Genomic DNA, 23046 nt, shown 5'->3' with positions numbered 1-23046 from the left:
AAAGACAGCACCTCCAATGCTCCCTCAGCACAGCAAATAGATTATGTGCTCAAGTCCTGGCTTGTAATTTCAGCATTGAACACCCCGATCCAGAAAGAAGAGAGCTGCCATGTAAACCATGCTTATTGTTCCTGGGTGAACAAGCTTAAATTTATATAATTAGCCCATTTATGCAGACAGTTCTGTAGAGATCAAGTATGCCATTAGAACGTAATGTTACTTTCCAAAATGTAACGTATTAATATATACAGTAAAGCTTTTCATCAAAGCTCTCGAAGAACTGCCATGAAGCCAGGAGCCGAACAAGTATCTCCAAGTTTCTCTTCCTCCAAACATTAGTATACCTCTGGCCTCTCATTGACCTCAGAAACATCAATAAAGTTCACAAAGAAAGGGAAATTTCAGCACATTTATGCTACCTACAGTTATTCTGACAGCTATAAGGCATGAATCTAAAAGATGCACACTTTCGCATAGCCATCAGAAAGTGCCACAAAAATAGATGGTGGCTATAGAAGCTAGACCCCATATCCTCTTCATCACCAAGACCACCTATTTCCAACTCCGTAACATTGCCAGTTTCTACCCCTGCCTTAGCTCGTCTGCTGCTGGAACCCTCGTCCATGCTTTTGTTACCTCCAGACTTGACTATTCCCATTCTCTCCGGATGGCCGGCCTCCCATCTTACACCCACTATAAACTTGAGCTCATCCAAAACTCTGCTACCCGGATCCTATCTTGTACCAAGTCCCATTCACCAATCATCCCTGTGCTCGCTGACCTGCATTGGCTGCCGGTCCGGCAACTCCTCAGTTTTAAAATTCTCATTCTTAATTGCAAATCTTTCCATGGCCTTGCCCCTTCCTATCATTGTAACCTCCTCCAGCCCTACAACTCTCTGAGATCTCTGCACTCTCCCAATTCTGGCCTCTTGCGCATCCCTGATTTTCTTCGCTCCACCATTGGTGGCTGTGTCTTCAGCTGCCTAGGCCCTAAACTCTGGAATTCGCTCCCTAAACCTCTGTATTGCTCTCCTTTTAAGATGCGCCTTAAAACTTACCTCTATGACCAAGCTTTTGGCCACCTGTCCTTTCTTTAATATCTCCTTGTGTGGCTTGGTATCAAATTTTGTTTGATAATCGGTCCTATGAAGCCCCTCTGAATGTTTTACTACGTTAAAGGAGCTATATAAATACAAGTTATTCCATATTTTTGTTTAGGCCTTGGGTCCTGAAGACATAGAGTCTCTGTGTGATAGCTGCAGTGCCTCCATCTGAGGGAACTCTTGTGTACCTTTCCAAATGAGTGGGTTGTTATAGTGTATTCTCCGAAAGGAGCCAAGAGAGCGGTCCAACTGTATGTCTCCACTTTTAGACATTCTGGTATCCTGATTAATATGGAAGAATCCCAAATGGAAATTTCACAGGACATTTCCTCTGTAAGATCCAAGTTTCAGAATGTGGTAGGTTCCAGGACCAGATACCCTGCCAGGGGAATATTTTCTGGACATCCTTGTCCCTATACCATGAGATTACAGATGGATTAATGTGACTGCACCAATAGAACCTGTTGTTGCCGATATGAAATTTGACATTCAGTGTCAGATAGAGTTTTCCTGGATTGCATGCACTAATCCCTGAAGATTATTTCATCTGCCACGAGAACAGGGTTAGAACTCATTTTAACAGTGATGTCTGAAATAATTTAATACTAAACAAACGTTCATACTGTTTTGGCCATAGAGGGAAAAACAGCTGCCAGTGAAAATATTTTTAAGCTGAAATCAATACATTAAGTTTGGAGAAAAAGTCATTTGAACAACAGCTTGCAGTGGCTGACCTTGGCTTTGGAATACTAAGCTTAATGGGTGAAATGTCTCTTCGGAGACTGACATTGTAAAATGAATGCTAACTTTTATATTTCTCAACTCCTTTTCAATTGTTTCTATTTGGATTTAAGAACCTAATACATCTCTACTGTAGGCGCAATCACTGTATGGATGAGGGGAACATGTCCCTCATCCCCGACATTTATAAGTCTATATCAACCAAATTTGGCAACTGAATAGGTATCAAATATTGACATAATCCATAAAGTATTCAGATACGTTAAACAATTGCAGAAGTGGTATGATTATATGTGTGTTTAGTCCCTCCATGGGTTTTACTGTCAGTACGGTTTTAAAAAAAACAGACAGCTACAGTGAATTATGATTTATTTCTGCTGATTTATTATTTTTCTTTTAAAATTCTGAATCTTCAGTACATACTCCAGTGCAGTAATGAGTTGGCGGTGTCATCTTTCGGATTAGACATTAAACTGAGTCGCCATCTGGCACTATTTCGAACAAGAGCAGGGGAGCTCTCCCCGATGTCCTGGCCAATATTTATCCCTCAACAAACATCACTTATACAAAAAAATCCAGATTATCTGGTCATTATTTCGTTGCTGTTTGTGGGACTTTGCTGTGCGCAAAATTGGCTGCCCTATTTCCTATGTTATAACAGTAACTACAATTCATCGACTGGCTGTAAAGCGCTTTTGGGACATTCTGAGGTCGTGAAAGATGCTATATAAATGCAAGTCTTTCTTTCGAATTGTTACACTCCAATTAATAGTAAATTACTCATGGAAAGTTCGGATGATGATTATTTAATTCCAAGAAGTCTGCACCTTTGTAAGTTGCAAAAGGGTCAGAGTTATAGAGCTCAATTTTCCCCAGTTATCTGCGCCATTTTTTTTGGAGTAAATTAAAATAGCCAAGTTTCTCCAAAGTTTCTGTCCAGCGTAACTCAGTTAGTTACGATTTTTTTAGGTTAGGATTTTTTTGTGCCACGGGTAACCTGATGTCTGCGCCAGTTTTGCAGATTTAAGCAAGTTTGGCCAACTTACATTTTTCCTAGTGTAAGCGGTTTTAATCATAGCCCAATTGTGAGACGGACGGTTCGAATCGCCCCCGCCTTACGAAAGTTCTAGACACGGGAATTATTATTCAGAGTGTAAATGAAATGAGTCAGACAGGAATGCTTCGGTGAAAAATCGTACTTATATTTATTTGGTCTAACATACACTGGCGAAAACATGCACTACTAAACAAAATCACTGTCTCTGTGGAGAATAAAATCCAGGTTACAGACAACATACATACAGCACAGAAATGAGACCTAGTAACATGCAGTAATTCCCTGGCGGATTCTAACTCTACCCCGACCAATGAATTACCCTCCCCAGAATAGCCCTGAAAAGCTTCACTTCTGAGAAAACCCTGAGCCCTTACCCAGCTTGCCTGGGATATCTGGTTACTGGCTTGGGACACTCTCGACCATGCTCACCACCACACACACCTCAGCTCAGCTGTGGGAAGTCACTGTCTGGTCTTCAGTCTCGGTGGCTTCTTCTGTGGTCCTGCAGCCTCTTCCTCTGGTACATCGATCTTGGTGGAGCGAGAGAGAGAGAGAGAGAGAGCTCTCTGTATACAAGCTTCACTCCAAGCTCCAAGCTAAAAATAAAGTGGAAAAGACCCTGTCTTTATGGGAGTCTTGCTACCCCTATCTTTCCCGCCAATCTTTAAAATCCCTTTGTTTCTAAGCACGGATACTTAGTCAGTGCTGGGCCATCCAACTCATATGGATTGGGCTGATGGCCCTTAATCTGGGCATCTCTCTCAGTCTTTGTGTTGGGAAACACCCGGCTCCTCCTTGGCTAGCCAGGCTAGTGGGTTCATTGTTCTGCTTTTCCTTCTGAGCTGGAGGTGAGAAGTGCTTTTGCATATTAGAGTGGCTTTTCAATGGCCCCCCTTCCTGGCCGACAGCTCTTTTGTCAATGGATGACTGACAGCTAACTCTGGAATTTTAACAAAACCAGCTTTTTCACATATTTGCGCAGGGTGGCCCCATAAAATCCACGAAATATTCTCGACTGAGTCTATTCTTTAAACAGAAACTTTGCAATCTCTTCACTAGGACGGAGTATGTGACCACTCCCCCCAAAAAACCCTCTGGGCACTTAAGAAAAAGCAGCGCACGTTAAAATATTGGCGCAGAAAGACGCCATTGTTTTTAGGTGAAGTTTTGGAGGGAGTCAAGAAGGCAAAGAATATCGATCATGAAACTTAATTTTTTTCAAAGTCAAAAGGGAGAAAATGGAAGTCTAATGCAATTCTTTAATTTTTGATTTTTTTCAAAGTACTACGCCATCACTGAATGTCTCCTTGCTGTGCTCGAGGGTTGGAGCGTTGGCCGGCAGAATCGCTCCCTCACCTGGGCTCGGGGCTTGGCTTCAAAAGAAGCCCGGGGGGTGGGGTGTGGGGTATGGGGGCAGGTGGAAGCTGAACTAAAGGAATGAGAACCATTAGGCTATACAGCAGCTTCAAAAGAAGCACGGGGTGGTCGCCGAGCCCCTGTGTCCGGGGGAGGGAGCGATTCTGCCGGCCGACCCTCGAGCCCGGTGAGATATTCGGTGGTAGGGTGGTACTTTGAAAAAGATCAAAAATTAAAGAATTGCATTAGACTTCATTTCTTTATTGAATGTCTAGCTTCCCGTTCTAAGCAACTCAATGCGCATGCGCAGACCAGGGTGTGGTCCATACTAGGGCGTCGACCTTGGGGAGAGAGAGAGAGGAAAGAAGGTGTGTGTGCTTTGTCCTGTTTTGAGCTTCTTGCAAAGCTGCAATTAAATTATGGGGGCAATATTGACTATGCCATACCTCATGCAAGGCTTCTGTATGATTGCGCTGCAGAGGAGAAGGTTGATTCGACATCATCGCCTGAGGAACCTCAGAGCACGTAGGATGATGGGCAGGAGGCCTTACTCACATCTGGTATATCGAGACAAGCGTTCATACCTGCACATGATTGATGCAGACTGTGTGAGAAGGCTGCGTTTCCGCAAATAAGTTGTAACCGAAATCTGTGAGTTAATAAGAGCAGACCTACAACCTAGAAGCGTCAGGAGGACAGCTTTGTCAGTAGAAGTAAAGGTTTACAGCTGCACTTTCATTTTATGCATCTGGATCATTCCAGGCCACAACTGGGGATGTGTGGGCCATTTCTGAAGATGCAACACATATCTGCATTCGGCAGGTGACTGTTGCACTATATGGCCGGAGGAATGACTACATAAAATTCCCCATGACCACCCAGGCAATGTGTGACAGGGCTGTGGGCTTCTTCAGGATTGCTGGCTTCCCAAAGGTACAGGGCTGCTTTGATTATACCCACAACGCCTTGCTAGCATCTTTTGGAGGATTCCAAGATGTATAGGAACAGAAAAGGCTTCCACTCCGTGAATGTGCAGCTCGTCTGTGACGACATGCATCGCATCATGGAGTTGATGCAAGATACACTGAGAGCACCCATGATGGGTTCATCCTGCGCTAGAGCGCTATATCTGCCATGTTTCAGCAGCAGCCAGAAGAGCAGAGAGGGTTGCTGGGGAACAAAGGCCACCTGGCTCATGACGCCCCGACGCATAACCCGGACGGAAGCTGACCTGAGATTGTCGGTCAGTTCACTGTTGTCTGCTGCATGCTGCACAACTTAGCCATCATGAGGCAGCAGCAGCTGGTAGTAGAAGACCCACCTGAGGTGAGAGTGGCTGATGATGAGGAGCAAGACGCAGATGACTAGGAGGAGGACGAGGAAGCCATGCAATTAACTGAACCCGGAGCACGACGGCGGAGGAGGGTGGGCCGTTGTGCCCCTTTAACGATTACTCGAGCCTTGCTCCAGCAGCTCATCCTTGAACGCTTTGCTGCCTGAAGGCTCAGCGGCAACTATTCCAAATGGACCATGTTTACTGTTTTGAACCTGTTTCGTAATGTGTTGTGTCAATGGAACGAATAATGGAAATTATTTGCCTTTAGTTCAAAAAGTTGTGTTAATAATGGAACGCTGCGCTTGGTCTTGTTGACTTCACCCCTGCCCGCAGGCAGTGGCGCAGCATTTTTCGGGTTAGTACCAAGCTTAGTCTATCAAGCATCTCTGGTAATGCGCACTTCTTGATGTGGGGGCAGGTGTGGGCAGACGGTAATGTGGAAGGCCCGGCTTGGGCCTCTTCAGAGGCTGGTCTGGGGATTGGAGTGGGAGAGGCAGTTGATTCCGTCAATGGCTGCGGGATTGGGGTGTGTTCCCTTATTGCAGCAGCTACCTCCGACATTCCCTCCCTCATGTTCACTGACCGTGTATCAGCTACCTCCAACATTCCCTACCTTGTGCTCCGACAGAGTCTCAACTACCTCCGACATTCCCTCTCCTCATGTTCACTGACCGTGTATCAGCTACCTGCGACATTCCATCCCTAATGTGCCCGGACAGTGTGTCCATTTCTCATGAGAGTGTTGTTAATTCTCCCGACAGTCCCGATACCTCATCACCCATCCCACTGATGGTGTCCAAGAGTGATCGCGTAAGATCAAAGCTCTCTGCACTCATTGCCATCATCTGAACCAAATCTGTTCGCTCCTGCACCTCAGGAGAGCACTATCGAGTCTCCTTCCCTTTCTCACCCTGGGTGTGGCTCGCTGCACCCCACTGCGACCTGCAGCCTCGGACTGAGAAACCATGGAATGTCCCTAAATTTGTACCACTCAGGAAAGGGTCTGACACCTCAATGGGCAGCACCAGCCCCACCTCCAGAATGAGTACAACAGTGGGGGCTTCTCCTCCCCCTCCCTCTCAGTCTCATGCTCTTGGTCTGGAAGTTGGGATTAGAAGATGTTCTCTTCAGGCTCGTCCGAGTCTGAGGCTTCTTCTGCAAGGCTTCAGCTTCATCAGGGTTGGCCTCAAGTTCTGCAAAATATAACAGACAAATGGTTAGCAGCAGAGGAGGGGGCAGGGTGGCATGAGTAGGCTCACACAGCGCAGGCAGCAGGCTCATTTGAAGAACCACGATGAATGATCACACACTGCATCAACCGAAGCGTAGCTGACGGAGACATCCCCATGAACTTGAAGCATGGCTAGCCCGTGCAGTACTTAACATTTAGCAAAGCCAGAATGTGGAATTTGTAGGACTTGCCCTCTCCCTCGAGTATGGGCCCAGCTTGTGCAGTGGTGATTGTTTTTCTCCAGGCAGGACCCATCAAAGCAGCGACCCTCTTTTCCAAGGGTGTCAGTGAGTGAGATTTGCCGGGCCTCCTCCTGTTCAAGTTCTTTCTCTTTTGTTATGTGCCACCTTCCTCTGCAAAGATGAAAATATAACTTTTTAGAGAGGGTGTCTTTCTGCTTGGTGGGACATACAGATGGTCACATTTACAATTGCAATTCCAGTGAATAAATGAAAATATTACTTACACTAACTACTTGACCAAGGTCCTGCCACTTCTTTTTGCACTGGCCTCCGGACTGTGGGGTGGTCACCATTGCACAGTAATCTTCTGCAAATTGGTTCCAGCGTTTCTTTTCTTTTGGTGAAACTTTTATGTGACCTCTGCTGGTGTCCAGCTCGTGCCATCTGGTCTCAGTTACAGTAACTAGTGCCTCCACTTCGTCCTGTGAGAAATTCTTGGTCCTTGAGCCACGCTGCATATTGCAGCTCTGATTTTTTTCCACTGAGAATTAAAGTTCTCTCACAGTTCTCACACACAACTAGCTCTTTAAAAATGACCAAATGCAGGCGGTGTACTGGGCATGCGCGTCCATAGCAGTCACGTAAAAAACATCATTTTTTTTCACGCATGCGCAGAAGCGGGAACATCCTTTTTTCGGCGCAGACATTAGGCACCATCCCCGAAGCTAAAGGACAGGCTGCGCGGCGCCAATTAAAAAAATTAAAACTGGGAAACTTTCAAGTTTTTTTTTGAGTAGTTGGGGCCAAAAAAACGCCAAAAAACGGCATTTTGGAAAATTGGGCCCTTTGTTTTAAACCATCTCTGACAAACATTTAAGAGCAGAGTGGATCTCCATGGCATTGCTTATGTTAAGTCAGATGGTACACTGTTTTATAAAGAAAGAAGGAGCATTATATCATGTTATTCTCAATATTATTCTGCTGCTTAGTAAAAATATATCTCTTTTTAAGGCTGCAAAGAATAATTTACTGTTAAGTAAACACTAGGGGCTAGAACCTGCACTTTTTTTGCAAGCTTAACGCCTACTTAACGCCCATTTTACCGCTGAAATGACATATAATGCCCTGATAGCGCTCATTTAGGCACAAAATGCAAACTGATGCCCATTTTTAGGAAACTTATCGCCAAGCGTTACTTTCCCCATGTGCTTAACGCTGGGAAAAAATATTACCGCCTGCCCACTTTTTTTTGGGTGGAATCATCAATGAGCGAAATCAACGGCCATAATATCGCCCAGCGTTAATTTCCGCATTGATTTAATGCCGAGATTCAATATTAACGCCCGCCCACTTTTTTTTGTTGTGAAGAGCATATTTACCAAAACTAACACCCAGCAGATTGCCCAGCGTCAATTTCACCACCTTGCACACGCCGCCCACAATATTGCTCGCCCAAAAAACGTTCACAAAAAGTGGAACTGTTCTGAACGAACGCCAGCGGTGTGGCTGGCATTTTTAAAATCCTACTCTTATGTGAGGAGCTGAAATCTGAACGATTTGGCTGAAAGAACTGTGTGTGTGTGCAGCTCAGACATCAATGGTGCCCATCAACTTGGTGCCAGTTAAAGTTTACGTTGATTGACATTACGTTGCATTTAACCCTTTCATGTTAAGGAATCACCAATGTGTAATGGTGCAGCTATCTGAGACAATGTGCAACAAGGTTATGTTCAATAACAAAAATTTTATACCAACATTGGTGTGAAATCATAAGCATCACAGGCAATAACACCCAATCCCTGCTCACACTCCACTTTTTCCCACCATTGACATCAATCACATGTTCAACATATCCAGCAACACAGAATACAAAGGCAAAGCAGGTAGCGTGATCCCCAGCCCCCATACATTGCAACAAATTGCACACACCCAGATGGAGATATAACACCGCCAACACCTGCGAACATGCACCTCACTTTCCTTTCCCCCCCCCCCCTCCCCTTCTTCTCCCCACCTGTACCCCTTCCCCTCCTCGCTCCACGGCCTGGCCGAAGAGCTCCTCAGGCGGTGCCTCATTGGGGGAGATGAAGGCAGATGCGGTGGTTGCACGGATACGGGAGCGGGGGTGCCGAGGGGGGCAACATTCTCTGATACAGAAGCAGGATCTTGGTCCTTGCTCTCATCTGTTGTTCGCAGCAGTGGTGCAGAACCTATGGGTCGAGTGCCGTGCTCGGGAACCACTGAGAGGCCTGTGCCAGCAGTGTTCCTGGCTATCGCATCCAGGGACTCTGCCATCTATGGAATGTACTCAGTCATGGTGCTGGAGATGGTGGCCAGCTATCACGATATGCCCCCTAATGCTTTGATGAGCTGGCCACCAATGTATACAGTCCTCTTGGACAACTGTACCATCTCTCCGCTGTCACGTCGCGCTCGTAGAACAGACCTGCCACGTCCACGAGGCCTCCGCGGGTCGGCGCTGTCCTGGGGACAAATGGGGTGCCCTGTGGCGAGGTGCTTGGGGCCGATACCTCCAGAGTGGAGGCGGGAATGACCGGAGGACCACTAGATGGCCTTGGGGTGGAATGGCTTCTGGATCGTGGCGATGCAGGTTCCTCAAAGTCTGCGCTCTCATCCGTGCAGAACAGACCCAGCGGATTGACGGGTGCGAATCAGAGCTCCTCAGCACCAGATGGAGTAGGATCGTCCGCCGACTCCTGCCCCGCGCCCCCACCTTCTGGCCTCTGTGGCCTTGCCTTGGGATGCGCTGCCGGCTGAGCCGCAAAACACAAATGAGGTTGTTAGAGGAGTAGGGGGTGCTAGGGTGACAAGGTGAGTCCAGCGCTACACACAGCATATGTACGACAAAAGCACCACCGCTCTCAAAATCATCGCAGACATCACATTTCATGACCATCAACACATTGTGCATTGCAATGATTTTCATTAGGCCATCATTATTTATATGACAATTTTAGAAATCATCTATCATATATGATCGGATATGAGTGGGTATGGCATGTATCGACTTTACATCACGCAATGGTGTAAGCTTTACTCACGTGGCATCATTTCAGGGTCTGCAGATGCATCCATGGCTGTCCGGGTGTGCTTCCCCACGAGTGCGAGCACACGTTTCTCCATATCAGTGATGTCGCTGGGGACTGGTGGCCCCCCCACCCGTTCGCCTCTGCACGGACCTCATCGTCGATGAACTGTAAAAGATGACAGGACGACATGGCATGAGATCATTGCGTGATATCATTGCTAGGTACTGTCACACACACTGATACAACACATAACCGACAGATGTAATCATGATTATTATGATAATTATTATTCTTTACCGTGACTACAGGCTTTGAGTAAAACATCTGATGATAGTCACTCATGACTGTTACAAATCAAATTATATAAATACATAAGTACATGTAAATCAACGTAATACTCTTGCGGATCCCACAAGGCCGTTCCGTTGTTTGTGGCATTGGTTGCCCTCATGCACCCCTTTGGTCGCCAATGAGACCACCTCTGCTATCTCTGTCCATATCTTCTGGTATGCCTTTGGGCTGGGCTTCCCACGCCCTTCCTGTGTCAAATCACCCCAGCTTAACTTGACCTCCTGCAGGAGGGAGGCATTTGCCTCGTCCGAGAACCTCCTGGCTCTTTTGCACCCTCCAATGTGCTCCTCTCCAACCTCACTGCTCTCTCCAGCGTCAGTCTCCACAGCGTGCTGTGATGCCTCCTCCTCTCTCTTCATTACAGGCCAAATTCGGTCAAATATGTGGCTGGTATTTGTTGTTTGCCTACTTGCTGTGAAGCTCTAAAGTCTCCCTCCTTCCTCCCAAAGCAGCCACACCACACCCAGACACGCCTTCAGTCCCTCTGAACTCCCTCTCTCTCTCTTTCTCCTCTTCTGCCCATGTCATGATGACCCTTGACCTCCAGAATCACAGGAATCGAGCGCTGCCATGCTGTTGCTAAGGACGGCCACACTTGACGGCAGAAGGTCAAAAAAATTTAACGCTACCGCCCATTTTCAAAAGTGGAAACTAGGTGCTTTGAGAATGGGCGAGAAGCCGGCGATCTGAAAACCCTTTTTTAGCACCCACGCCGGAAAAGTGCAGGTTCTAACCCTAGGTTTGGTCAGAGTTCAAGTGCTCCTCAGTCTACGGGTGGGCACATGGCTTTAAAAAAAAAAGTACGATTCATACTGGCAGTCATCCATTACAGACATCCTAGCTCATTTTTTCAAACAAAAAGTTGAAGTATAATGGCTAGGACATTGTGGGAGTCGTTTAGTGTACTAGTTTAATCTTTCTTGGTATCAATTTACAAGAAGAGTTCGGCCACTGGACTCGATAGGAATAGTTTTATTAACCTACTTAAATGTAAATGTTGCTAGCAATTATAAACAATAAACTAAAACATTACTTCACTACCTATTACCAACATCATCATGGGCAGTCCCTCGAATTGAGGATGACTTGCTTCCATGCCAAAAAGGGATGAGTTCACTGGTGTTTTACTGAAGGACCTAATATTCCAGGTCCTGAACTACATCTTGAAGTGTGGAAGATGCCTATGCGTGGATTTTTAAAAAACGTTTGCACACCAGCCACCACACAGGCTTGACAGAGCTAGGTCTTGGTCCAGTGGCAAGGATTAACCAAGACGTGCTGCACAGACCTAGTACGCGCACACATCGCAGTGTGGGCTGGCCCGAGCTGCTTCTGGGCCCGAACTTGCACCTCTCCTGGGCCCCAATCACCTCGCTCTATGAACTCTCGCCACTCCATCGCCCCGACCTCGCCGCTCCTTCACCTCAACCTCACCATTCCTTCGCCCCGACCTCGCAGCTCCTCCACCCCAACCTCACCGCTCCTGCTGTACCTGTCCGCGCTCCAATCAGCAACCTGGATTTGGGTGCCGCCAAATGCAGTTGCCCTCTTTACAGCCGTCGCCCTCCTGCAGCAGCACGTGTTGTGTCTTGTAGTGGCACGCCTCCATGTTCTTTTAAGTCCCCGACCTGCCTCTGGTGTTCATCACCAGTCATTACAAACAAATAAAAGAGCATTACAAACAATGCTTAACATACAACAGTACAACCCCAATATCTGTGCTTAGGATGCAGAGGTAATCCATCTTCCTCGTATTAATGGCACCGGCATCACGAATCACCCCGAGAACGCTGCCTGACTGGTGCTTGGCTTTCCTTGTATTTGGTTTGAATGTATGTTTAGCAGAATTTCCCACCCCCTCTTTCAATCTTACTTCAGTACCATTTTACTGGGTCTGGAGGTATGATGATCTCACCCAGCAATACAATAGATCTTTACAACCACAAGGGCAGCAGTCATATGTACAGAGAACAGACCTTGAACTGATAACAGACCAAACATCCCTATCTTCTTGTGTAAGCTGTTGGGTTGGCAGTTTCAAACTGCTGTACGATTTTTTACTCTTAAACATCCAGGAGCCTTTTCTTTCCTAGCTTGGCTATTTTCCCAAAGTATGCTGGATAAAGGTACAGTCATAGATTAGACATCCTGGCTCCTGCGGCATACAAACATTTGAGTGTAATAGTTGAAGTAGAAAGGATAGGAGATGCACAGCAGATGTATCATTTTTATTATATTGGATGACCTGGAAACAAGTAAAGATCGATCCGTGTTAGCACTTTGCTCCATCATCTAGCCCTTGTTTCAAATTCTCAGTTCTGAGGCTAAGGTGAATATTCATTATTTGGATGGTGTACTACCTAAAGTTGATCACAGAATAATTATAGATGAGGCAAACTAGTTTCATTTCCATCTTACCAATCGATCCAGAAAAATCCTGAAGCATTCGATTGTTTCTCATGATTCCAGGCTTTTCAATTCCCTGGAGGTGGTCGTCTCTGCCTCATTTCAGAGGCAGGTTTGGCATGAACATGTAACTTGTGTAAATATCCTTAGATTCACCCGTGCACTTACACTTGCTTGCTAACAGCCCCACTTCAGATAGTAAGCAAAAGCAATGGTTGCAATTTTAACCAGAAGTGGCATTTTAGTATAGTTAACTATAATGCGGCAGATATTATTACATATAGTAATATAGAGCAAACCAACAGTAGTCAAATGAAAGGTTATCTATTGTTGGGCTAAGAACAATTATATTTTCCCACTTATTTCTAATACTAGAAGTGACTTCAATTATTGGTCCTTGCTTCTGGTTGACAGATCCTATGTCAATTCTGGTCTAAGCAAACCGAATGTATAAAATACACCTTTAACTGGCCTGTATTCAGATCCAAATCATGAATTCATTTTTACTTAAACCTTCCTTAATCAAGGAAGTACAGTGCACATTGTTCTTCAATTGTATGGATGCCTAGAAGTTGTCAGATTTTTGACACATGAACACTTAATGCCTAATCTTACAGTAAAACTAAAGTTGAATGCGAAAGCATAATAATGTGTTTTTGGCTCAGGAGCAACGTGAAAATGGTTTGCTTGGAGAGAGTGACTAGCAGCAGTTAGACAGATGTGGTTGCTTTGTTGGATCAGAAGAGATAATCAGTAATTTGGCTTCAGTCACTTGTTATTTTTATACAATTTCAGCTGGTTTTCTGTTGGACTCCTTTAAAAAGATATTTGTCCACAGATCTTCCTTGCTTTCACAGAACTTTCAAACTGCAGATTATGAACAAATCTATGCCAGAACTATATTATTCGCACTTTCCTGAAGGCCTCACAACCAGATGTTTTCAAAAGCTCCAAAAATTGATATTAATAGATTTATTAACGAGAAATGATAAAATGTTACATATTGGGTTGCTGTGCATATGTTGATCTTGAATGTTTATAGAAATTGCAGTGCATGGTTTACTTATGTCAAGTTGAATTTCCCTTTGTGATAACGCATGTTCTCTCTGAGGACTGGGAGAAATTTAGAATTCAGCAGAGGAGGACTAAGGGTTTAATGAGGAGGGGGAAAATAGAGTATGAGAGTAAACTTGCAGGGAACATAAAAACTGACTGCAAAAGCTTCTATAGATATGTGAAGAGAAAAAAATTAGTGAAGACTAATGTAGGTCCCTTGCAGTCAGAATCCGATGAATTCATAATGGGGAACAAGGAAATGGCTGACCAATTGAACAAATACTTTGGTTCTGTCTTCACTAAGGAACACATGAATAACCTCCCGAAAATATGAGGGGACTGAGAGTCTAGCGAGAAGGGGGAACTGAGGGAAATCCTTATTGGTCAGGAAAGGGTGTTAGGGAAATTGATGAGATTGAAGGCAGATAAATCCCCAGGGCCTGATAGTCTTCATCCCAGAGTATTTTAGGCAGTGGCCCTAGAAATAGTAGATGCATTGGTGATCATTTTCCAACATTCCATGGACTCTGGATCAGTTCCTATGGATTGGAGGGTAGCTAATGTAACCCCAGTTTTTTTTTAAAAAAGGAGGTGGGGGTGGGGTGGGGGGAGAGAAAACAGGGAATTGTAGACCGGTTAGCCTGACATCGGTAGTGGGGAAAATGCTGGAATCAATTATTAACGATGTAATAGCAGCGCATTTGGAAAGCACTGACAGGATCGGTCCAAGTCAGCATGGATTTAGGAAAGGAAAATCATGCTTGACAAATCTTCTAGAATTTTTTGAGGATGTAACTAGTAGAGTGGACAAGGGAGAACCAATGGATGTGGTGTATTTGGACTTTCAAAAGATCCCACACAAGAGATTAGTGTGTAAGATTAAGGCACATGGTATTGGGGGTAATGTATTGACGTGGATAGAGAACTGGTTGGCAGACAGGAAGCAAAGAGTGGGAATAAACGGGTCCTTTTTAGAATGGCAGGCAGTGACAAGTGGGGTACCATAAGGTTCAGTGCTGGGACCCCAGCTATTTACAATATAAATGATTTAGACGAAGAAATTGAATGTAATATCTCCAAGTTTACATATGACATTAAGCTGGGTGGCAGTGTGAGCTGTGAGGAGGATGCTAAGAGGCTGCAGGGTGACTTGGACAGATTAGGTGAGTGGGCAAATGCATGGCAGATGCAGTATAATGTGGATAAGTGTAGGTTATCCACTTTGGTGGCAAAAACAGGAAGGCAGATTATTATCTGAATGGCGACAGATTAGTAAAAGGGAAGGTGCAACAAGACCTGGATGTCATAGTACATCAGTCATTGAAAGTAGGCATGCAGGTAGGTACAGCAGGCAAAGAAAGCAAATGGCATGTTGGCCTTCATAGCAAGAGGATTTGAGTATAGGAGCAGGGAAATCAGTTGCACAGGGCCTTGGTGAGACCACACCTTGAGTATTGTGTGCAGTTTTTGTCTCCTAATCTGAGGAAGGACATTTTTGCTATTGAGGGAGTGCAGCGAAGGTTCACCAGACTGATTCCTGGGATGGCAGGACTGACATATGAAAAAAGACTTGATCGACTCGGCTTATATTCACTGGAATTTAGAAGAATGAGAGGGGATCTCATAGAAGCATATAAAATTCTGATGGGATTGGGCAGGTTAGATGCAGGAAGAATGTTCCCGATGTTGGGGAAGTCCAGAACCAAGGGTCACAGTCTAAGGATAAGAGGTAAGCCATCTAGGACCGAGATGAGAAGAAACTTTTTCACCCAGAGAATTGTGAACCTATGGAATTCTCTAGCACAGAAAGTTGTTGAGTCCAGTTCGTTAGATATATTCAAAAGGGAATTGGATGTGACCCTTACGGCTAAAGGGATCAGTGGGTATGGGGAGAAGGTAGTAGTGGGGTACTGAAGTTGCATGATCAGCCATGATCATATTGAATGGTGGTGCAGGCTTGAAGGGCCGAATGGCCTGCTCCTGCACCTATTTTCTATATTTCTATGTAACAAGGGTAATATGTTAATCATGGGGTCTTTAATCTACATATAGACTGGGCAAGCCAAATTTGCAGTAATACTGTGGCGGATGGGTTCATGGAATGTATACAAGATAGTTTTCTAGATCTGTATGTTGAGGAACCAACTAGGGAACAGGATATTTTGGATCTAGCATTGTGTAATGAGAAAGGGCTAATTAATAACAGTGCAGTAAAGGGACCTTTAGGGAAGAGTGACCATAATAATATTGAATTTTATATTGAGTTTGAAAGCGATGTAGTTAAGTCCAAACTTGGGTCTTAAACCTAAACAAAGGAAACTACATAGGTCTGAGGGGCGAGTTTGCTAAGATAGATTGAGAAACTACATTAAAAGGTATGATGGTACACAAGCAATGGCTAGCATTTAAAGAATTAATACATAATTTACAACTAATTTACATTCCTTTAAGGCACAAGAATCCCACGGGAAAAGTGGTTAATAAGAGAAGTTAAAGATAGTATTTGATGAAAGGAACAGGCTTATAATTTTGCCAAAAAGAGTAGTGAGCCTGAGGATTTTAGAATTCCGCAAAAGAGGATCAAGAAATTGATAAAAGAGAATGAGAGTAAATTAGCAGGAGACCTAAAAACAGATATAAATATTTCTATAGGTATGTAAATAGAAGGGATTAGTGACTGAGATGAGGAGAAAGCTCTTTACTTAAAGGGTTGTGAATCTTTGGAATTCTCTACCCCAGAGAGCTGTCGATGCTCAGTCGTTGAGTACATTCAAGACAGGTCGATAAATTTTGGGGAATGAAGGGAATTTAGGGAGAAGAGGATAATGTGGGAAGGTATAGTTGAGGCAGAACTTCAGCCATGATCTTGTTGAATGCGGAGCAGGCTCAAAGCGTCAAATGATCTACTCCAGCTCGTATTTCTTATGTTATTTATTTAGGTAAATGAAATATGGCAAATGACAAATTTATATTGGCCCTGATTTTGCTGCGCTAATAATGGCGAGGCGCGAGGCGTTATTTCAGGGTAAATCTGACCACAACTTCTGGGGTTCGCACATGCGCAGTTAAACGCGGAAATACAGACATTGCTCTCCGAGATACCCTGCTGCTCCACTGTGTGCGCTGCTGCAGTCCACATTCATTGACTCGGCACAGAAATCACTCTAATAACGTGAATTTGGGGCACTCACCTACTAGTTCCGCACTAAAGACGGCTGAAAAAGTTAGACCTGGTGCATTTAGGAGTAAGTGAGTTTTTAACAACGTGATAATTACTGCTGAACCCCTCTGGCCCTAAAAAAAATTTATTTTACAAGTGTGGAGTTTCATTCCCTCAGAAGAAAATGAATGCTGCAGATCTTTAAAAAAATATATTTGTTTTACTTTTTCTATTTGCCTATTTTATCTCCCTATAATCCCATCTTTATTTATTTCACTTTCTCTACATCATTTAACTCTAATTTATATTTTATGCTTTATACTTCCTGCTTGGGACTCTGCATGTCTCAGTAAGCATACTTCGCTGTTGCTTGCCCTTTTCACAGATCCCCTGTAGAGGATGCCACGCTAGAAAAGACAACGGATTATTGGAAATCTCCGCTGACAAGCGCTCAAAATGTTTGTGGGTTGTTGTCAGCGAGGTGAACAGTGAGTGCAGTTCCTTCAGCACTGAGAGCAAAATCTAGGCCATTATGTTGTCTCTTCCTGCTCGGAAATATATTGTTCGAATTTTAACAAATGTATTCTTTTAAAAGATGTGGGCCTCACTGGCAAAGCCAGCATTTATTGCCCATCTCTAATTGCCCTTAAGAAGGTGATGGTGAGCCATCTTCTTGAACCGCTGCAACCCTGTGGTAATATCCCACAGTGCTGACTTTGTTGCAGCGGTTTGGCACAACTAAGTGGCTTGCTAGGCCATTTCAGAGGACAGTTAAGAGTCAACCACATTGCTGTGGGTCTGGAGTCACATGTAGACTAGACTGGGTAAGAATGGCAAGTTTCCTTCCCTAAAAGACATTAGTGAACCAGATGAGTTTTTACGACAATCCGGTAGTTTCATGGTCACCATTACTGATGATTATCTTTTTAATTCCAGATTTTTTTTTTAAATTAACTGAATTTAAATGCCCCAGCTGCCAAGAATTATTACTTCATGCCTCTGGATTACTAGTCCAATAACATAACCAGTATGCTACCGTTCCCCTTACAGTTATAAATTCCTAAAGATCTGCCATATATAAATCAAAACCATAACCGATATTGATTTACAAAGTAAAACTTCAACATCACCACAGAAGTATTTTGATTCATAAAAGCTTGAAATGTTGCTGTATCTCTTCACTTACTAGTTGTATTTTGTCCTATTTGAGGTATGAGAAGTGTATAATTTCAAGGTATATCTATTATATCTTAAATAGAATGTGTGTTTCATTGCAAATTCATTATATGTACCTTTAGTACTTATTTCTCCTGTGGATATTACTGTGATAGGTATTTTCAATATTTAACTTTGTACAACACAAACTAGCCACTATTTTATAGTGAGGGTATATTTCTCTGAGATTGTACAGTCTGGTCACTCGTTTCCCACAGATTGCTCAAAATGCTTTCTGAAGTTTTTTTCCCCCAACTCTCTTTTCTCAGCAACTGAAATTTCTAATGACCAAAATGATGGTTTTAACAAAATAAAAATATGCATATTTTATAATAACTTGATTACATTTCTCATTGTATTGTCTTTTTATCTTTGAATCCTTCCATTAAAGTTTTTACTTGAAGGCCTCAGGTGCTCCCAAAAGCCTGGTTTAGACTTGATATTTTAGCCCAGAGCTGTGACTCTGAGCTGCCTGTAGTCTGAGCACATGCAGCGCACCAAATTTCCCAGGATGCGACAGTACTGTTCAGCCAGCTTTACTGATGGGATTTTGTTTTTAATATTTTAGTACTTGCTATTCAGTAGCTTTTCTTTAAATCATTTTGAAATACAAGGTAACAAATTTCAAAAGCTTTATTGAGGTAACATTTATGGTTTAATATAGAGACAACATCCGTGCCCAGAACGACTGACAACATAGAGTGTTTGGGGACATATTTTGATACCAGCTTTCTGCCTGGAATCTGTAATTTGATTCAGTAAGTGGCAGTCAAGCTGGAGGCAGCAACACTGTCTTCCAGCAGTGCTTGACAGGTTTGAAATAGTAATGCAGAAAAGCATTGATGCAGACAACAATTAGTGCTAATGCAGCCCAGCTTTCAGATAACACATAGCCCTAATACTACACAGCTCTAAAACAACATGCAGTATTAACACTCACCAGGGTTTACCCAAATCTTAGACAATACACGGACGCTTTTAGACAACACACAGTGGTAGCAATCCCCAGAGTTCAGAAAACACACAATGCTAATATTCTCTGAATCTCCACGAGCAAGCAATGCTAACACTCTCCACAGTTCAGACATTGCACAGCATTAATACTGAAGGTGCCTACAAACAGCTGACCACAGTATATATTTTGGCACTAATAATGCTTGAGTGTATTTTGAAGCTATGCATTATGTTTTAAACTCAACGTGCTGCTGTAATAGAATTTATTTTTGGACTGCTGAATTTTAAACATAATTCAGGTATTTCAAACAGTACTGTGTTGTCACTTATTGCATTTTAATAAAATCACTGATCACAGCTTTGAAGTACATAAATAAACTTAATAGCCCTTTGATTATAGTTAATTATATTTTTATACTTTAAAACATAGCAACATGGTGACTAAAATTGAGCTGTTTTAACTGAGAAAGCGACAGAGATGGGAGAGAATGCTTAGTTCATTCCTGCATCATGTTTGTCTACAATAGTATACTTCAGAAATAAATCATTGGCTATGAAATGATTTGGGATATCCTGAGGACAGGAAAGGGACTATATAAATGCACGTTCATTCTTTCACTTGCGCTTACAATTATGCATATAATTGCTACCAAGGTTGTTTTGTCCAGTTTTAGGGCCCAAGTTTCGAGCCGCGCATAGAACAGCGCAGTCCCGACCTGGACGCCCGTTTGTCGCGCCACAAAGTGCGCCTAAAAAAAAACTTCCAGATTCTCCACCTCCCTGCAGGTCATTTGCAGCTCGGCGCAGCACGAGCTGCAGGGGGCGGAGCCAGGTCCCTGCGCTGAAAACAGTGCCGGGACCTCTGCACATGCGCGCTACAGTGGCCGCACATGTGCAGTAACTCCAGGCGCCAAAAACTGTGTGGGAGGGGCCGAAGCACGCAGCCCCTAGCCCTGGCCGAATGGCCTCACTGGGGCTGCGTGAATAAGGCTCCTCCCACGGCCAGCTCCTGCTTCCTCCCGACCCGACTCGACTCCCGCTTCCCGCCTCCGGACCGGACCCGACACCGACCCGATTCCCGCCCCTGGACCGGACCCGACCCCGACCCGACTCCCGCTTTCTCCCCCCCCCCCCCCCCCCCCCCTGCCCCTGGTCCGGACCCGACCCGACTCCCGCTCCTTCCGCCCCCCGCCTCCGGACCGGACCCGACACCGACCCGATTCCCGCCCCTGGACCGGACCCGACCCCGACCCGACTCCCGCTTCCCCCCCCACCTCCCCCTGGTCCAGACCCGACCCGACTCCCGCTCCTCCCGCCCCCCGCCTCCGGACCGGACCCGACACCGACCCGACTCCCGCTTCCCCCCGCCCCCCTCCGACTGGATCCGACCTGACCTCCCTCTCTCTCCCTCTCCCCGACCCGAACCGACCTCCCTCCCACCACCCCCCCAACCCGACCCGACCCAACGCCACCTACCTGTAAATCTGGTGCTGGGGACGGGCCCTGCCCGAAGTCGCCGGGTCCGGCCTGTTCAGCCTCCCCCCCCTCCCATCTCTTTCTCCCCCCCCATCTCCTTCCCCCCCCCATCTCCTTCCCCCCCCCAATCTCCTTCCCCCCCCCCCCATCTCCTTCCCCCCCCCATCTCCTTTCCCCCCCCATCTCCTTCCCCCCCATCTCCTTCCCCCCCCATCTCCTTTCCCCCCCTTCTTCCGCCTGCTCCCCCTCCCCCCATCCCTCCCCCTTCCCTCCCTCTGCTCCTCCCCTCTCTCCCTCTACCCCCCTCCCCTCGCTGTCAGAAACACAGACACTGACAGACAGAGAATGAGAGACACACACAGACAGACAGAGAGATAGAGACACACTGGGGGGGGCATCCCAGCACGCTGTTGGAGGGCTCCCGGTGCTGCAGTCGGTAAGTAGAAAATGTTTTGTTTTATTAATTTTTTTGGATTGATTTATTGGTTGATTTATTGATGTTTTTATCATTTATTATTGATGATGGCTCTTTATTTGTAAAATTGAAGTGTTTAATGTTCGTAAACTTCCCTTTAAACCGCCCCCCCCCCCCCCCCCATTCCCTACGCCTGATTTGTAACCTACGCCTGATTTTCTAAAGTGTAGACAAGGTTTTTTCGAGCATACACAAATCTTCACTTATTCCATTCTAAGTTAGTTTGGAGTAAGTTTTCACTGACGAAACTTTGAAAACAGGCGTAAGTGGCCGGACGCGCACCCTTTTTAAAAAAAAATTCTGTTCCAAAGTGAAACTGTTCTAACTGACTAGAACTGGAGCAAACTAAATGTCGAGAATTCCGATTTCTAAGATACTCCGTTCTACACCAGTTGCTCCTAAAAATCAGGAGCAAATCATGTCGAAACTTGGGGCCTTAGTTTCTATTTTGTGTTGTAGGATCTGGATACACACCACTAGAAGATGATGAAGATGTGTATGCAAATGAAGCACGTTACCCTAGATATCAAGGTGAATGGTTTATTTACATGTTAATAAGTAACTGTTGGAAGGAGTTGAATCCTTTCCAGTTCACAGCAATCATACTGGTTCTAGTGTGCACTGACTGACTTGAGTTTGGCTGCTGTCAGAGCTGAAAAGCTCACCAAATTTCTTAAGTTAATAATGAAAGACTCATTTAATTCTACGTTATTGGCATCTAATACAGGATTCAATTTTCTTTCTTGTAGTCAGTTAACTATGAATCACAGGACATTTTAGAAACCATGAACTTGTCCCTCTGTGGTGTGGTACCTCAAACTACTTACCAGCATCTGTCAGGAACATTGCTTACGGTATCAAACCTACATGCAAGAGAAACTCAGATATATTTTAATCTAAGGTAGTCCCTTGGGAATCCTGTTGCCCAATAAAAGAATTAGGATAGACATCAAAAATCATGGAGGAAACATGGCCTGTTTACCAGCTCAATTGGAGATTAGAATCCAATGCAAATTAGAATCCAGTAGCAGACATTTAAGGAGATATTTCATAACTCTCAGCAAAGATATATTCCAGTGAGAAAGAAAGACTCTTAAGAGAAGGATATATCATCCGTAGCTAACTAAGGAAGTAAAGGATGGTATCAAATTGAAAACAGGCATACAATGTTGCAAAGGATAGTGGAAGGCGAGAGGATTGGGAAATTTTTAGAAATCAGCAAAGGACGACTAAAAAATGATAGAGAGAGGAGAAAGCTTATGAGAGTAATCTAACAAGAAATATAAAAACAGACAGTAAGAGCTTCTATAGGTATATAAAAAGGAAGAGAGTAGCTAAAGTAAACATTGGTCCCTTAGAGGATAAGACTAGGGAATTAATAATGGGAAACAGGGAAATGGTAGAGACTTTGAACAAATTTTGTGTCGGGTCTCCATGGTAGAATACACTAAAAGCATCCCAATAATTGATAATCAAGGGGCTATTGGGGGTTGGGGGGAACTTAAACCAATCACTATCACTAGAGATAAAGTACTAGGCAAACTAATGGGACTAAAGGTGGACAAGTCCCCCAGACCTGATCTTATGGTCTTAAAAGAAGTGACTGCAGAGATAGTGGATGTATTGATTGTAATCTACCAAAATTCCCTTGATTCTGGAGAGGTTCCAGCGGATTGCAAAACCACAAATGTAACGCCCTCATTCAAAAAAGGAGGGAGACAGAATGCAGGAAATTGTAGACCAGTTAGCCTAACATTAGTCATTGGGAAAGTGCTGAAGTCCATTATTAAGGGAATAGTAGCAGGACATTTAGAAAATCATAATGCAGTCAAGCAGAGCCAGCATAGTTTTATGAAAGGGAAATCATGTTTGACAAATTTGCTGGAGTTCTTTTA

At 44.5% G+C, this 23046-nt stretch overlaps 1 protein-coding gene across 2 annotated transcripts in view; it reads left to right on the top strand.

The window, feature by feature from the left end:
* The window catches only part of srpx (sushi-repeat containing protein X-linked), a 175445-nt gene that overhangs the window by 38229 nt on the left and 114170 nt on the right, over positions 1-23046 (top strand). The window contains exon 2 of one of the 2 annotated variants that reach the window (XM_070892919.1): positions 21611-21682. The exons of the other annotated variant lie outside the window; for it this stretch is intronic. Coding sequence (XP_070749020.1) covers positions 21611-21682 — 72 coding nt within the window. The remainder of the gene's footprint in view (positions 1-21610; positions 21683-23046) is intronic. 2 annotated transcript variants of the gene reach the window in all.

The sequence above is a fragment of the Pristiophorus japonicus genome, chromosome 11 (genome assembly GCF_044704955.1).
Source record: "Pristiophorus japonicus isolate sPriJap1 chromosome 11, sPriJap1.hap1, whole genome shotgun sequence".
Lineage (NCBI taxonomy): Eukaryota > Metazoa > Chordata > Chondrichthyes > Pristiophoridae > Pristiophorus > Pristiophorus japonicus.
Note: the sequence above shows the minus strand (reverse complement) of the source record. Positions and strands in the feature narration are given on the sequence as shown.